The sequence below is a fragment of the Danio aesculapii genome, chromosome 8 (assembly GCF_903798145.1).
Source record: "Danio aesculapii chromosome 8, fDanAes4.1, whole genome shotgun sequence".
Taxonomy (NCBI): Eukaryota; Metazoa; Chordata; class Actinopteri; order Cypriniformes; family Danionidae; genus Danio; species Danio aesculapii.
Window position 1 is genome coordinate 21,234,556 of NC_079442.1, and position 18,696 is coordinate 21,253,251.

At 36.3% G+C, this 18,696-nt stretch overlaps 1 protein-coding gene across 1 annotated transcript in view; it reads right to left on the minus strand.

The window, feature by feature from the left end:
- hmcn2 (hemicentin 2) overlaps positions 1-18,696 on the minus strand; it is a 161,153-nt gene that overhangs the window by 131,224 nt on the left and 11,233 nt on the right. Inside the window, exons 4-5 of the mRNA XM_056463400.1 lie at positions 17,016-17,138; positions 63-234 (exon numbers count right to left, since the gene is read on the minus strand). Coding sequence (XP_056319375.1) covers positions 63-234; positions 17,016-17,138 — 295 coding nt within the window. The remainder of the gene's footprint in view (positions 1-62; positions 235-17,015; positions 17,139-18,696) is intronic.

Sequence of the window (18,696 nt, forward strand, 5' to 3'; positions counted from 1 at the left end):
TTTATAATTACAAATCAAAGAACTCATGAAAAAACGTTCAATATAGAACAACATTTTGTTACCAAGAGGGTCTTTGAGCTCAATTTGTGGCGCTGGACCACTCAGTGACACGGTGACTTCTTTTAAACTGGGGTCAAAGGGTACCTCCCACTGGGACTCCTGGGCAGTTTCATGGTCAGATGAGAGAAGGTGGACCTTCATGGTCTGGATCGTTTCCTCCACCCATTTAAGAACCTAAACACAACAAACATTATCACCAAACTGGTTTCATCATGTTTTTATGGTCCATTCAAAATCAGCTTGACTCAGTTTGAACTTCGAACATTTCAAATACTCCATAAATCATTTATCTATTTTTGTTTGATATAGTTTGAATTGAACAGTTTGTTTAGCTTGTAGTACTTTTTATTTACAGCAGTTTCATTTTAAATGTTGGATTTAAAATCCACTTGGTTTGAACTGGTCGGATTAAACACTATATCAATACTTTCTTTCTTTGTGTTGTTCAATTTAGTTACATTTTATTTTGGACATCACATTGTGTTTATAAACTAATTTTGAGAGGATCACATGTTTATGATTGCTTGCATCCGGTCCCGCATAATCCAATTTATGATTCACCAATCAGACGATTCCTAAGTCACTCTAAATAACCTAAGTTCCATATAACAGCCATCTTCGTTTTGAAGAATCCCCCCCATCCACCCCTACTCCTCCTCCTTTCCTAGATGGGTGGCACGGGGGGCCAGTGGTTAGCACTGTTGCCTCACACCAAGAACGTCACTGGTTCTAGTCCTTACCAAGCCAGCCGACATTTCTTTGTGGCGTTTATACATTCTCCCAGTGCTCACGTGGGTTTCCCCCGGGTTCCCCGGTTTCCTCCCACCATCCAAAAACATGCAACTTAAGTTAATTGACTAATCCAAATAAGCACCATAGACATGCACCTAGTAAGTGGTTATCTCTTAAGAGCAATTTCTATCTGTTCATTAGCTACTACAGCAGGGGAGTTCTCGAGATCTACCTAAGCTCAAACTCCCCTCTCGCCTTGCAATTGGGAGGGAGCCCCATGCTCGAGGATCTTATGAGCTCAGGGCTCTCTCCCGGGACAGCATGCCAAACAAGCTTTCTAATCAATCATCAGCTAAGTGTGAACTCTTGAATATTTTTAGTATTTAAAGAAGTGCTTTGTGCAGTTTTATTTGATATTTGACATAATGTCAACTCAAACAGGAAGACAGGGTGAGACACCATCTTAGCTCCTTCCAATGGGTTCTAGAGTTTTAAAGCCAACGATAAACTTCTGGTGAAAGCTTAATGTGAGTATTTTCAATATCACAAGGTTGTTTTTACAGCATCGATGTTGTAATGTAATTACAATACATTCAGTTAAATTGACCTAAGCATTCATTTAGTTGTTCAAGTGTAAAATGAGATAAAAGACCATTGTAACCACAAGTGCTGTCAGTAGCAACAGGCTAGCGCAGAAATTCCATTGAAAATACTGGGGTAAAATAAACTGACAAGACATGTTTAAAAGACTAAAAATACATGGCAGGGGAAAATGGAATTAAATGCAGTGCTTCTTGTCTGATCTGAAACACACTTTATATCGTGTATATATATAACAGGCAGTGAAGATAAAGAAAAGTTTTATAGTGAAGTTTTAAAGAAAAGATCTTAAACGTGACAATTTTGTAGCGGACGCCCTTGTGCTGCCTAGCTAAAAATGAAAGTCAGTGTGCATATGGCCCATTTAAAAAAAACAGCCAATAGATAACATTACTAACGTAAGTTCGGGAGGAGCCTGATCAGTCGACTTTTGTTCCGGCATCCCTGCACCTCCCAATCTTCTCCTCTGGTTATACAAAATAAAAAAAATTTTAAAAAGCCTCAAGCATCCTTCAAGGACGGGAGGTCCGAACTCTTAGGGGTTTGATAGCTCGGGGCCCCGCTTCAGGACAGCAACGCCAAAATCGTTTACAATGTTGATGCAATTGATTGAGCAGATGAACTTGTGAATGTTCTGTTAACAACACAAATCTGCCATTCATGACTGTTGAGCTCAAGCACCTCAGACTCATTACAGCCACAGTCTATGTTAGTAATACAGAGTCTGACTTGACATTTCTCATGTGTAATTTAAATAGCTCTGATATTCTGTGGTCTGTGCGGACTCATGCATATGATCCACTCTGTGCTGTGTCTCTCTGGGCTAAAGCAGACTGTATATCTGCATGCTGTGGTGGTTCACATGACATTAACATGAAAATCAGACTTCCTTCACCCCAAAGGAAATCACATTTACACTGTCTATATTCATAGTACTATTCCCCAAATAAAAATGGACAACATCTATAACAGTTTTAATTTCTGAATCTGATTCTTTTAGTTTGCTGTATACAGACTTTGTATGTGCGTGTGCACTTCATTTTCTTCTTATTAAATTTGTTTTGTTTTGTTTGTTGCATTTACAGTCCACTTGACAGGATTTAACGTAAGAAACATTATTTGTGGTAAGGCACTTCCAGCTTAAACTTTAAAGTTTGTAACAACATTAGCACACAACAGCAGAATCTTCATTTTCACCATTTCACATTTCACTGCATGACCCAGTGTTTAAACTGAAGACTCAAGAGGACATGTCTGGTAAAGCTCAGACTAACTCAAGACAGGGTAGCATCCCGGTGACATCATCTCTGTTCCTGCGAACTGTTCATTGTCTCACAGGCAGATCCTTATTAAACAGTGAGGAAATGAGATCAGATCATCTGTCACAGAGAGAATGTGAACTATTCCTGCACTGACAAGCTATTCATCTCTCAAAGAGCAGCACTAACAGTATAGGCCTGCTGTTTACCTCACACGAACATGGAGATGATCACAGTAGTCATCCACATGGAAAAAAAAATACATGTAATGCCTTAGTTGTTCTCAAACCATATGGATGATTTATAAGAATGGTTAATGCAAAAATGAACGTTTGAATATCAACTTGTCAACTTCACCATACGTAACTAATGCAGATGATCAAGATTTCAGCTAAATGTTTTACAGTGGTAAGTTGTTATTTTATTTTACACACGCACAAATAGACAATAAAAAAAGCCATTTGGCCTCCCTGATACTGCTTTTTTTTGTCCATTTTGTAAAAGTCAAAAGGGTTTAGAAGATGCATCTATTTTTATGCTCATTTTGAAATATCGCATAAAAATGTTTAATGGTAATGCAAAGATGAGCATAAGGTTTGATAATGGGCATAACAAATGTATGTGCACAACTGATTTTTCACAACAAATTTTGCACAATGGGGTATATGCACATAGACTTTCAGACAGCCAGCCCAACGGCTTCTTTCCATTACAAATTGCCATGTTTAAGATTACAAATTTTAAAATTGTTTTCTTTACAAATATGTGATCTTAACTGAATTTAACTTAACTCACCTGCTTCCACTGACATCGCTTGTACGGTCTATAATCTTGTTTTATGCTTGAACAACTAAATCAATGATTAAGTTTATTTAACTGAATGTGTTGTAGTTACATTACAACATTGATGCTGTAAAAGGAACCTTATGAGATTAAAAATAGTCACATTAACCTTTTCTCAGAAGTTTATCATTGGCTGAAAAACACTAGCTGTGTCCCATTAACGTATATGTAAATATAAAAGCATTCATTGCGCCTTTCATCTTATAAGGTGAAAGTAAGTTAGCATATAAAAAAAGACCGACATTGGCTTCTCCTACAGCAAATTTCATCAAAGAGACCATTTTACAAATAGAATTATTTGTAATTTTTTTTTTTACTTTCTTAAGCGATATTAACAGTTTTGTGCATAAGTCTAATTCGCATGTTTGGATAGAAACATAGCTATAATCAGAATCTGACTCAGATTTGGCATAACTGAGGCCATTATTAACTGTTTGTGTTTACAGTGGCGTTTTTTTATTTGTTTGTTTTTTATGTTGCTTTTAAAATCCACTTGACTCTGAAACTTTGAACAGTACAAATAATGTTTTCTGTTGTTCATTCATTCATTCATTCATTCATTCATTCATTTTTCTTGGGCGTAGTCTCTGATTGATCAGAGGTCGCCACAGCGAAATGAACCACTAACTATTTAAGCATATGTTTTACACAGCAGATGCCCTTCCAGCTGCAACACAGTACTGTAAAAAACACCTATACACACTCATTCACACACACTCATACACTATGGCCAATTTATTTTATTCAATTCACCTATAGCGCATGTCTTTGTCATGTGGGGGAAACCAGAGGAAACCCACGTGACCATGTGGAGAACATGCAAACTCCTTCTTGCTGTGTGGTGACAGTGCTAACCACTGAGCCACCATGCTGCCCGTTTTCTGCTGTTAACAAAATTAAATGTATACTTGACTCACTTGGAATTTACTTTTTTGGACACCGAATAAACACTTTCTGCTCAACTCCTTGCAAAGTTGGCTTTTCAATCAATCTGTTAGATCATTCACATAGTCAGAATCTGACTTAGGTTTGATCTTGAAAATGTAATTCCTGTAAATATTATAAAATTGGTGCCTATAAACCATATGCTACACTGTAAATAATTCATTGCTGCCTGAAATTTTTATGTTGAATCAAATTAACGTCACAAGTAATTTCAGCTGAAAATTAACTGCCTTAACATATCAAGTTGAAAGTTGGATAAGTTAGAACCTGATTAGGCACGACCATTTTTTTTTATTTACTAATAATGCTCTCACCTAAGCATACATGACTGCTGTGATACTTTTATAGTGCACCTTTTATATTTATGCTACACAAAAGGAGACAAACAGTCTCACAAACAAATTGTGATTAAATGATGAGGATCAGTTCTGTGTACTAATTTTTACCTCATTTATTTTGAAATACCGCATGGGTCATGTGCACAAAATAGCAGACATGTAAATAGAAAGTTCAGATAGTAATATGAAATTAAGTTCATTATCAAACCAAACAGCTATCTGAATGCACTGCAATGGCCTAAAATAACTCAATTACATTAAATATCCACTATTTAAGTCTCTAAGTTGATAATTTGCCATTAGGATTTTATTAAATGTGCATCAATTAAACCTCATCATGGAAAATTTGATCGGTAACAAAAGAAATGGAGATGAGGGTGTTTTTACGGCAGCTTATTAGCACAAGGAGAGCAACAACTAATGAAAAACTGTTTCCTCACTTTTGTGTTTTTAGATGACTGCCATTAACTCCTTTAGCGGCAGCTGTGTGTATTTATTCTGACCTTTTTATATGGAGTACAGACATAATGGCTGCTCTGTGTCCATAACACTGAGCGAAAACTTTGCTTCAGTAAGCCCGCGAGAATGACGCTTATTTAACACATCTTTATGCATTTAGGAATGAGAGAGAAAATTGGAGCGAGCATAGTCTTTGATAATTTCATTACTCAGATTCTCTCCTATTTCTTTCACTGTAGATCTCTCTCTCTCTGCAGACGGCAGCTGGTTCCTTTCAGAGTTTACAACTGGAAACAGCTGTAATGAGTGCCACATGTGCAGCTATCCCCCACAGAGCAGCAAAAAGTCCAGCAATAACCTACATCTGCCTAAAACTAGTGTCTGTTTCAGTGGACGCCCCATGGGAGACAAGAAGATTAGCCTTGTGATAGATAATCGACAAAAAGGCCACTGCTGAGCGATATATGGTCAACTATATTCAGCCTGTGTGGGTTTCAAATGTTGGAAAGGTACCCCAAAAAGGGGCATCAAAGTCAAAATGCTCTTGAAAGCACATCCAGCGTGACAATCCTTAATGGAAGGCAATAGAACAGCTTCCTCTGGAAGTTGAACTGTCATGTTTCAAAGATTAGTTGTGGAGGAGGGTTGGTCGGGAAGCAGAGATGTGGAGAGGATATGGAGGTCAGCTGAGGATGAGTCAAATTCCAACTTAGCACCTACACTGTTTGCATAACTGATGGTTTAGCCTAAATGGAGAGTTATCTTACAAGACATTTTACTATTTCAGGGAAGTTACAGTAGCTTCAGACAGGAATTTTAAGTTCTTCAAATGAACAGAGAACAAAGGTCATATACATCCCGAGGCCTCTACAAATTATGCAGCATCATTGATGTGATCCAAGATCTGTGAAGAAATGATGCCATGGTATCCATAATCCTGGATCAGTCTGTATCCTGAGCTGAAGCTGTGACGGTCATGGAGGAGCAGTGTGCATGAGACTGATTCCTAAAAACCACAGTGACAGACGAGCCTCTGTATTGACATCGTGGGCCAGCCTGAACACCCACCAGTGACCTACTCACACCTGCAGCTTCTCCAAGATGGATGTCCAGCGTTCTTCAGCCTTTGGCACCTAGACTGCAGCTCCGCACAGGAAGTTTGGCCAGAAATACTTGGTCAGAAATAATCGTGCCCAACTGAGCCTGGTTTCTCTCGAGGTTTTTTTCCTTCACTTTTGTCAATTGGTGAAGTTGGTGAAGTTCCTTGCCACTGTCGCCACTGGCTTGCTTGGTTTGGGACTTGTGGAGCTGTGCATCGATGGATTTGCTCTTCGGTATTTGGACTTTTAGCAGTGAAATTTAAACCACACTGAACTGAACTTAACCGAACTGAACTTAAACTCTGAAAACTGGACTGACACAGCCTCAATTTACTATAATTTTCTATGGTCGGCTGCTTTGACACAATCTACATTGTAAAAACGCTATAGAAATAATCATCAATTGAATTGAATAATCAAATCAAAATGAGAGCTTGCGAATCAGAATTGCATTAAATCATGACATCTAAACTAATAGCGAGACTTTCATCTTAAATTTCATTCAGGCATTGCATTTTTAACCTGAATCACTTAAACCTGAACACAGGAGGAGGAATTAAATCATATTTATTTAAATTTCCCATTTAACACTACTAAAAATACTGATGCATGATTATGCGTGTCTTTGTTACCTATCAACTTTCTGCCAACAAAAACATGACATTTTGATTGCAAAAACAAAACTGTACTGAAGGCATGTCTTGCAAAGCAATATTTTTACTGCAGTGAAAAAAACGTCCTGCCTTTGCTGGGAAAAGTGATGAATGCACCTTTGTCAACAGTCTAGAAACTTGTACACTATTACAGGCTATATTACAAAAAAGACTGTATTGTTAGGGTAATGCCTTCATAAATTATGACAACAGACATTCAAAGCTTACTTTTTAATTCTCAATAGAAGCAATAAATGTAAACATGATGCGGCAATGTGAAGTCTACTGTGAATGGTCAGATTGACTGATTTGGCCATTCTAGTATTTGTAGATTTCAAGTAGTTCCAACAATAATGAAATTGAATGGTGACTTGATTAATCAAGCTCTGATAAGTTTCAAAAATAAAAGTGTTATAAAAGTAGGCGTATCTGACAAATAAACATTGTTTTTTAAGTGGTGTTGAACCACTTTTATTGTGTTACCATTTGAATAATAAACTATTGTAAAGGTCAGGGCCTGGCTGCATGAAAGCCCTTAAATCATTTGACTCTGGGGTATTCCTGAGGGGGGGAATCCCTGAGGCAAGAGATTTCATTAAGAGCATTGAAACAAACATCATAACTCACCCTTTCATAGCATTTTTACTAAGTTTCTGGCAACACATGGGAATGAGTGCTGCAGTTACTATACTGCATCACAGAGTAAACCAAATGTAACAAACCTCAATGCTAGCCTTTGCTAAAACACAGCTTCATTAATATATTTTGCTCCAAACATCATTAAAAACTGGACAAAGAATCAAAGGCTATTCTGAAAAGTTGCTTGTGATACAAAAGTACAAAACAAATAGAAATTTGAAAAATGCAACATATATTTTAACTTCTATATAATTAGAACACTATATTAGAACACTAACGTGTATTAAACTTTAAATGGTATGCTCAATCTCAATCATCTCCTAAAACAACGGAAAAACATTAATTTTGCAATAAATTTAAGATTCAATAGGCTTTGAATCTGAAATATTCTTTTCCCTTTACACGTGAGCACTCAGTTAAGACACCATAACAAGTTTTAAAAAGTCAAGATTTACAGTACATGCAGCGTTGTAAGCCAATCAAAACATTTTCCAATTATTTCTCATTTTTAGATGCATTTGAGTACATGAACCAAACTCTGATGCTTGCACCATGATGGTTCTGGATGAATACATTTATTATATATGATTTTTCTTTATTCTGTATTTAAGTTGACTTAAGGTAGCTGTTATGGTCTCTTGAAAGCATTAAAGGTCCTCTTGAAATGCTAATCTCAACTGAAACATGAAGACAGAGCAGAACATAGAGTAGCCCCTCCCTTTTTTGAAAAGCAGCCAATAGCGTTTCCTTTTTATCACAGCTCTGCTAGTTAAAGTGGTTGAGCTCAAATGCATCAAAGGAGAAGAGTCTTGAAGGGGGCAAGACATGATACTACAGAGCATTTAATTTGTCAGAAGATTTTATGGAAGTTAAAAAGCATGAGGTGATGTCAAAAAAAATCATTGACCCACAATTAGGTGGAAGTGACAATCTGCAAGTTTTGAATGTTAGTGGAGGACACTAGCTTATATACAAGACTAATCATTCATTCATTCATTTTCCTTTGGCTTAGTCCCTTATTTATCAGGAGTTGCCACAGCGGAATAAACCACCAACTATTCCAGCATATGTTTTACGCAGCGGATGCCCTTCCAGCCACAACGGAGTACTGGAAAACACCCATACACTTTTGCATTCACACACACACACACTCATACACTATGGCCAACTTAGTTAATCCAATTTACTTTTTCCACAAATCTTTGGACTGTGCGGGAAACCGGAGCACCTGGAGGAAACCCAACCAAACACAGGGAGAACATGCAAACTCCAAAAGCAAAAGCAAAAACTAGTCCGCTTGAACCAGTGACCTTCTTGCTGTGAGGTGACAGTGCTAACCACTGAGCCACCATGCCACTTTTAAGACTACCGATATTCATTCATTCATTTTCTTTTCGGCTTAGTCCCTTTATTAATCTAGGGTTGCCACAGCAGAATGAACCACCAACTCATCCAGCACATGTTTTACTCAGCGGATGCCCTTCCAGCTGCAACCCATCTCTGGTAAACATCCATACACACTCACTCACACTCATACACTATGGACCCTTCCCAGTTCACCTGTACAGCATGTCTTTGGACTGTGGGGGAAAGCAGAGCACCTGGAGGAAACCAACGTGAACGCAGGGAGAACATGCAAACTCCACACAGAAACACCAACTGACCCAGCCGAGGCTCGAACCAGCGACCTTCTTGCTGTGAAGCGACAGCACTACCTACTGCGCCACCCCACATACCAATACTAACATATAAAAAACTTTCATTACAAGGGGACTTTAAAGTGAAATGGCTGCTAAGGACTTGGTTACAATGGTTAAGGCTGTACTGAAATAATTAAGGGGGGTACCTAATAACGGCTTTAAGTTCCTAAATTTGACCTTGGGTTTTTTTCTTGAAAGCCAAGTTTCACTAAGGGTTCTCTTAATCTTATAACTAAAAGATTTCTTAGCTTAAGGGCTTAGGAAATTAAACAAAATCGCATCCCTACATCTTATTTACTGACTCACTTTATTTATTCTATATTTCTTTGTGTTTAGTTAAACAAGTAATGTTTTTCTCATACTAATTAAAATTAAAATTAAAATTTCTGCAAACAGATTGAAAATTTTAGCTTTTGGGTCAACAGCTATACTGAAAGTTACTACCCACGAAAGACAGATTCACAAAGTACTTTGGATTTACTTCCTGCGTGAATCTACATAAGTTTATAAAATACTTCAATAATGCTTTCACTGGCTTCATCTGTATTTTATCATTTTACAAATAATTTTATACTTTTTTTTTATTTTCTTGTTCTTGTCTTTTTTATTCTTGTTTATGTAAAGCACTTTGAATTGCCACTGTGTATGAAATGTGCTATATAAATAAACTTGCCTTGCCTTGCCTATTTGCGGTTGAGGCCTGTAACAGTTTTGTTAGTTAAGTCAATATTAAAGGAAATCCTTTATGCATTTCTAAAACCTGAGAACTCAGGCACACATAGAAACAGTACAACCAACTCCATTGTCAGTGATTAGCAAGCCTCCGGCGTTGAGATTCAGTTATGGTAATGAGCGTTTTGTTTCCACATTATGCATTATAAATACACCAATGGAAACAGACTGGGTCATCTGACCAATTGGGTCAGAGTAGACTTTCTGAAAGGAATGGTATAGAGCGGGGCACATCTCCCCTCATGCGAATGGTTTTCATTTCATATATTCACTGGAGAATGTCTAACATCTGCTTGTCTTTTCCGGTGACACCAAAGCAAGGGGTTAATATGTTTGTCTTTTTCTCAAAGGTGGCCCACAAAGGCTCTCTATATCGCAGACTAGGCTTTAGTGACAAAAACAGAGCAGGATTAACACGTGCGCTGGTTTAAGTGATAATGAACCACTTTGACTGTGAATGTGTTAAATATTGGATAGTAAACTGGTGTAAAGTTCAGAATATTAATGAATATTCAATCCCTACATTCGTTTTACTGACTAATATAGGATTTTCCTTTGTTTAGCTACAGTAATTCATGCACATTTTTTAATTTAAGCAGATAGGATATTTCCCTGCAACCCTATAAACAAAGCATTTATATTAAGGTTGTGGTGAAATTATCCCTTGAAGCAATTCTGAACTTACTTTAGAACAGAAGATGGAGCTCAGTGCTATGACAGCCATAATCTGCTTGCATCTAATTCTTTACAAATACCACTAGAACTTAAAAATAATTATTAATAAAGTTAGAAAAGGGCTAACCAAAATACAAGAGTGTGAGCTGTGTTTATATTAATCTCATGAAAATTTATATTACCGTATGTATGTATTATGTAAAAATCAACAGAAAATATCAGAAAATAACAGAAAAAAAACAGTATTTGTTAAAAACTGAGTAGTTAGTGACTTAAGTAAACCCATTGCTATTAAAGTTATTTATTGACTTTACTTTTTTATTTAAAAAAAAGGAAAAAATCACTCACATTCCTTTGGTTATTCCCTGCTATATCTGACGTCGCCACATCGAAATAAACCAACAAAACTGACAACACAGCAGAAACCCATGCAGAAACATTGAGAACATGCAAACTCTACACATAAATCCCTTCTGGTCCAGCCAGGACTCAAACCAGCAACCTTCTTGCTGTGAGCAGGCATGGGCCTGAGTAAGAATCTAATGGTGTGATAACCATTGATAAAAATGTCACGGTTTCATGGTATTGTGATTACTGCTCTAAAATCTATTCTTTTAAAATGTCAAGAAGATTTTTTCCGCTCTGAACACAATGACTGCATCTGCAATCACATACTTTCATACTATATAGGATGCTAAAAAGAATAAATAACATTAAAATATCTAACATATACTGAAGAAAAGGTACAACATAAAATTTTGGCGGTTGAAAACCATGACTTTTCCAAACCGCGGTCTACCTTGAAAACGGTTATCGTCCTATAACTAGCTGTGAGGCAACTGTGCAAACCACTTAGCCACCATGCCACCCTGTGAGTAAACCTTACACACCCTGTGTATTGCCTTACTATTATTATAAAAATTAAATTAAGTCAACTTCACAGTTCCAAGTTACAAAGGGTTTACTCATTTAAGTAAACCCACTTTAAGTAACTAATTTAAAGTAAAAGTAACATTTTATGGTGTAATATTATAAAACTATATTTATAAACACAACAACAATAGTATTATAGATATATTATTTAACATGACTGAATCTATGTAAATGCATTGATTTATACAAACCAAACTAAATATATGAGAAAATCTGCCAGAAATGGTTCTTAAAGATAAAATTTGTCGGTGGCTCTCAATTACAGTGTACAGGAGGTTCTCTCTCTGCCTCCATATCTATAAACTAAAAAAGTTGAATTTGTTTAATAAACAACATCTTCCATAAATGCTAAAGTCTTCTGTCCAGCATTACTAAAATCTCCACCTTCACCTTGAGTTTGGCCAGCGTGAGGTTTCAGCCAAACCATTAGACTATAAAGCACCGCCACGCTTTCATAAAGCTTTATCTGCAAATCACTCCAGTGATTAAGCTTAGCCCTGTCCTTTGTTTAAGTAGTGCCTCCTCCTTCAGCTCCACAAAGAGCTGTCTGTTGGAGACGTCCAACCTGGACCCTGGACAGGCAGCTGTGCTGGATAGAGAAGGCATGATAGATCATATCCGGGATTACTAAGTAAAATAAGCCCTGCTCCCTCTATATGCCCCCTTCCCCTCCCAAAAATTGACAAAGCGCTGTGTGTATTTGATTTGGCTCTAGCTTATTTAACTCCTATCATAGAAGAAATGCTCTGGTTAGATGTGAGGAACAATCATGAGGTTTCTGTGGATTTACGGATTTGCTTTTATTCATTTTTCTAAATCCCACCCATAGACTAATCAAAAGAAAAATGCACCTGACATGGGAGTGTGTTTTCATACTTGGAGATAAAAATGTTGAAGAATTTAGGAACATAATAACTGAGGTGAAGAATACTTGGGGCACTGCGAAATACGAAATACATATGTAAGTCAAAGTGGACAGAAACATGAAGTCCCACAAGGCTCAATACTAGGACCATACTAGAAAAAATCTAGTTACAGCAGCTATGCAAATGACACTTACCCTATTGCTTCATTTGCCAACACTATGATGAAGTTAACAGTTGGATGTGCCAAAACGTTCAGGTAAACAGGATGAAAACTGAAGTCGTTGCATTTGGAGGAAATTATGAAGTGTTCAAGGTCAATGCATACCTTAACCTTGACAATTTAGTGGTGCTGCGTAATATCGTTGCGCCTGCTTCTTTAATTATTACGGTGGAAAGAGAGTATATTTTCTAGCCATATCTGCCTGAAGAATAACAACTCAGTTACAACATTACAATGTAATTTTAATTTTATTAGTACATGATAAGGCTGTGCGATTTAGGGAAAATACAGTTGAAGTCAGAATTATTAAACCCCCTGAATTATTAGCCCCCTGTTTATTTTTTTCCTTTATAATTTCTGTTTGACGGAGAGATTTTTTTCAACACATTTCTAAACGTAAATGTTTTAATAACTCATACTCATTTCTTTTTTTTTTTTTTTTTTTTTTTTTTAACGATTTGAACTTTTTATTGATTTTTCTTATTTCAAATAATGCAGATGAATGTCAAATACAGAGCATTAACATAAAAGCAGAACAATACGAAATAGTTAAATATAATAAATAACTAACATCATATAAATTGCAAAAGTAAACCAAACCAGAACACACTGAAGGGAAAAGAAAAAGGAAAAAAGAAAGAGAAATTAAAAAAACGAAAAAAGGGGGGAGTGGGGTGTTGCTAATATCATATCCTTAATTATTATTTTGTCTCGTTACATGTTTGCTAACATTGTGGGTCGCAGAAATTTAAAAAATTTTCCCCATTTATCAAAATATATTTCAGTTCTTCCATGCAAACTGTAACTAACTCGTCCTAACTCTGAGAAGGTCTACTGGAAGATTTCCAGTTTTTAATAATCACCCGTCTGCCTAGCATGATACAGCTCTGTATCCACTGTGATTCTTGTGATTTTGGCCATTTCCAGGCTGGTTTCCAGCCATTTCCAGCCTGGTCTTAACTGGTCAGGCTGGAAAATGACCAGCTAAATCCAGCTAAAACCAGCTTGACCAGCCTGGTTTAAGCTGGACAAAGCTGGTTTTGGCTGGTCTCCCAGCCTGGCTAGGCTGGTCAAGCTGTTTTTTTTTTTTGGTCATTTTCCAGCCTGACCAGCTAAGACCAGGCTGGAAATGGCTGGAAACCAGCCTGGAAATGGCCAAAGTCCCTCTAAAACCAGGCTGGTCGGTCAGCTAATACCAGCCAACCAGCTAGGCTGGTTTAAGCTGTTTTTTCAGTAGGGGATCTAGGCTAAGCTAAGCTTAAAGTGCTCCTGACAGACTAAATGGATTCAAAAATGATAATACTGTCTGTTTGACTTGTAAAATGAGCCAAAAAAGTGTAATGTTACATTAAGAAGACTTCATTTTCATCCAGATTACGGATAGAATGCATGAGAAATCTTGTTAATGAATATTTTCTGCAAAATGAAAGCCAAAGATCAACTATGTGACCCTGACCTTGAGACGGTTCTCACTGAGCGTCCAGGGAGATGAAGAGTGTTAACAGCTTGAGTTTGCCCAGTCATGCTCACCAGCAGGTACAGGTGGTAAAGCTCTCAAACACAGCTACCATCAGCTCGCCACCCCCACAGCACGATAAATCAACAAGGCAGATATCCAGTTACAAACACACATTCGCAAAAGTGCCTTTTTTCACTCTTTGGCCCTTTTCGCTTGTTGTCTTATGGATTACTGTTTCCAAAGCTGTTGCTGGAGAACTCCGGCTCTGCCATGTCCTGTGTTGACATGCATGATACTACCGTCTCACAAAGAGGAAGGTCTGCTTTCTTTCATGTCTGACTTTGACTGAACATGCTTCAGTTTAGTCTAAGTTCCATGAAACACGTGCCCCCTTCAGATTACTGAGCCAAGTGGATTTTGGATTCAAAACACAGCTGTACAATTAATGCTGTAGGAGAAATCACTAATGTGTGTGTCTAAATTTAGTCAGGCCAATCTGAGGACAAGTCATCCACTCCCCCCCCCCCAATAATTACTGTAGAATTGGTCCAACTGTGCCCCTCCAAATAACTAATGTTGATGCTGCTGTGTTTTTTTAGGCCGTGTTTTGTTTCTCTTGATTTTACCTTTTTTAAATTTGTAATTAATATTTTCTATAACATATAAACCCGTTATCGTAAGTTATTTTGTTAGATAAGCTCCAGATTTGGCTTCAGTACTGACTAATCTAATGTACAGTTGAATTTTTTTCCTTTTTTAAATATTTCCCAAATGATGTTTAACAGAGCAAGGAAATGTTCACAGTATGTCTGATAATATTTTTTCTTCTAGAGAAAGTCTTATTTGTTTTATTTCAGCTAGAATTAAAGCAGTTTTTAATTTTTTAAAAACCATTTTAAGGTCAAAATTATTAGCCCCTTTAAGCTATGTTTTTTTGATAGTCTACAGAACAAACCATTGTTATACAATAACTTGCCTAACTACCCTAACCTGCCTAGTTAACCTAATTAACCTAGTTAAGCCTTTCAATGTCACTTTAAGCTGTATAGAAAGAAGTGTCGTAAAAATTTCTAGTCAAATATTATTATTTACTGTCATCATGGCAAAGATGAAATAAATCAGTTTTTAGAAATGAGTTATTAAAACTATTATGTTTAGAAATGTATTGAAAAAAGCTTCTCTCCGTTAAACAGAAATTGAGGAAAAAATAAACAGGGGGCTAATAATTCAGACTGCATATGCACAAATATAATATTGTATAGCTTCCTATTAAAAATATGAATTTAAAAGATAGATTTGCGAGGGATGTACTTATATATGCTGAGCACTGTATGTAAGAAATAAAAAGGAATTAAATTTACCGAATAAATAATTTACATGCAAAATATATTTAGCATTTTCAACATATTACGCATATTATTTTTCATATTTTAAAATGCAAATAATAGTTCAAAGTGGTTGAAATTAATTATTCATTCATTCATTTTTCTTCAGCTTACTCCCTTTATTTATCAGGGGTCGCCACAGCAGAATGAACTGCCAATTTATCCAGCATGTTTTACGCAGCGAATGACCTTCCAGCCGCAACCTAGTGCTGGGAAACACACATAAACTCTCACATTCACACACACTCATACACTACGGGTAATTTAGCTTACCCAATTCACTTATAGTGCATGTCTTTGGACTGTGCGGAAAACCGGAGCACGTGGAGGAAACCCACACCAACACAGGGTGAACATGCAAACTCCACACAGAAATGCCAACTGACCCTGTGCTAGCGACAGTGCTAGCCACAAAGCCACCGTTCTGCTTTGAAATTGATTACAAAAATGTTTTTTTTACTATTCTTCTATTATTTTCTATATTTTCAGAGATTCACATCTACAATGCTTTTAGAAATTCATCATACCCTCTGAAAAGCTATACTTTAACTCACATTACACCCTGCTTTCAAAAGACCTTCAGGATAAAGTTGTAGAAAGGCACAGGTTAGGAGGAAGCTACAAAAACATTTCAAGGGTTGGAAAATTCATTTGGAATGTGATTTGATTTCCGGCTATATGAAAGAATAAAGTAATTATTTCTAAGGGGGTTGATGATTTTCTATAGGCACTGTATATAGTGCATCAAAAATGACTTCTCAAGCAAAATCACAGATTTTTTCCACATTTCTATCTATATTTTAAAATACGGAGCTTATTTTTTAAATGCTTTTAAGCTTGAAAATGTTTTGCTCCAAAGCCCTTTGCAAAGATGCCAAAGAGTTCTAATTACAAAACATACATTTTGCTTGTATGCAGTTTGTGTGAATCAATTTATTATAAAGTCAATAGCCAGCAAACAGTCACTGACAAATGTAAGAAGTATTTTACTCTGGAACAACAAAACTTTCTCTTTCCAGATGTGGAGGAATAAAAACTGCAAAAAAAAATTATCTGAAAAATGAAGGAAAATAAATAAGGACAAAATCATTTTAATCCTAATTATTTTATTTACTGATGCACAATAAACCACGCTAAATTTCAAATTAATGGTTTTATGTGTGAAATACATTTTACAATACATTCATGCAGACCGAGTTACTTTTTTCATCAATTATTTTATTAAATGAATGCAGCCATGGTGAACAGAAGAGACTTTAACATTATGATTCCATACTTTTAATCTATACTGAACTATTTTCCTTTCTCTTATTGGTTTTCCATCTTACTTCTAACTGCAATTCCATGCATGTGAACTTTCTAAGTGTGATCTGCAATTTACATGCATATAAATGTCACACTAGTTCATGCGTCTCACCTCATTGACTTGCTGTTTGTCCAGGTGAAAAATCTGACCGGAGCTGGTGGCAGCAATCTCCTCATAGGCCCTGTATCCCGGCTGAGAGCGATCCCCGCAGTCCCCCGTCAACACAAACACAACCTGGATTCACAAAGACGTTTATGAGAGTGAGTGTTTGGTTAGGAGATTGGGTGTTAGGGTTAAATGTCAACATTGTGTTATATTGCTTGACGAGCAGATGGATTTTTAAAATGGGCTGTGTGAGAGATTAAGATTTACAGCTTACAATTTTACAACCTTAGGGTGCAAATTTTAAAGTTGACATCATTTTTGCACCGTGACCATGCCTGGAAGTAGAGATGCACTGATCAACCAGCCAGAAATCAGATTTGGTTTTATTTTTGCTCCAAACATGTAATCAGCAATCAACAGATTTTGTTGTTTGTTTGATTGTTTGTTTGTTTGTTGTATTATCTTGACTAAAAATGAAATCTGCTCTGTTTTCCACCCAGCCAATCAAGGTTGGCAAAATATAATTGGGTAAACTGACAGTGGGTGAAGTTACACAGACCAAAACAAAGGCATTCTGAAATGGAATGCACATTTTCGAATAGAATAACTGACTTTAGCATTGTTTTTCAGGTAAACAGTGTGCTCACTTAGCATGTTTCTAAAATATCTGCAGACATATTATGGTGTTTTCATGTTTTAGAAGAGTATAAAACTTAGACCATCCTTAAATGAAAAGTTTGTAAATAGCTTATACTTATACAGTAGCTCATTTTTAGGTGATCGGAAGTCGCAATATAGTGTCTATATATTCACTGACAAAAACATAAAGGTTGGTGTATCCTTATTTTAGGTGATTGGAAATCCAGGTCAGTGATTTGAGTTTAGAATTTAAAGATTTCAAACATTTTCAAAAACACATCAATCGACTTTATAAGACATGTATTCACATCCTGGTGGTCTATGGGTTAGTTTTTCAGGAAATGTATCTATTTGTGAAAGCTTTAAAAAAAAAAAAAGGGGGGGGGGGGCATCTATAATCTATAAAACAATCTATAAACCATTTTGAGGGATGTAAACAATAACAATGGTCCTAATGTTTTTGCATTTTTCATTTCCATAGCTTCTGTGAATCCAAAAAGCTCCACATATTGATAAATAATGTTATGACATGTTTTAACCTGAAGATTTGATTGAATTTCATCTTGTTACAGTTGTGAAATTGTATGATAAAAAGCAGGACATTTTCATGGGCCAATGACATTACCACATTGAAATGGTTTATATGAGATCTACAATAAACTAATCTATGCTTGGACTGCATTCAATTGTTTGTGCCTCTGCAGATTTTATCTTATGAGTGACTTATTTGGTAAAAAAGAAATGCACTTGTGACAGAAAATCCTAAAGATTGAAATGGTTTAGAGGGTTTTATTTAAGTATCTATGTGAGATAATGCATATTAAATACAAGCACAGCTGCATTGTTTACAGTACTCATTAATTAAACAACATTATTCCACATGTTCTATTAGGGTCACCTGCTGGAAAAGTGTGATTTTTCACTTTTATTCAGCCTTTTTTCTGCTTGTTCATTTTGTACAGGAATATTTTACCATGTATTAACTAAATATTTTTAATTCTACAATCTAATTTAACTAGTTGAATCCATTTTGACTTTTTTTATCAGA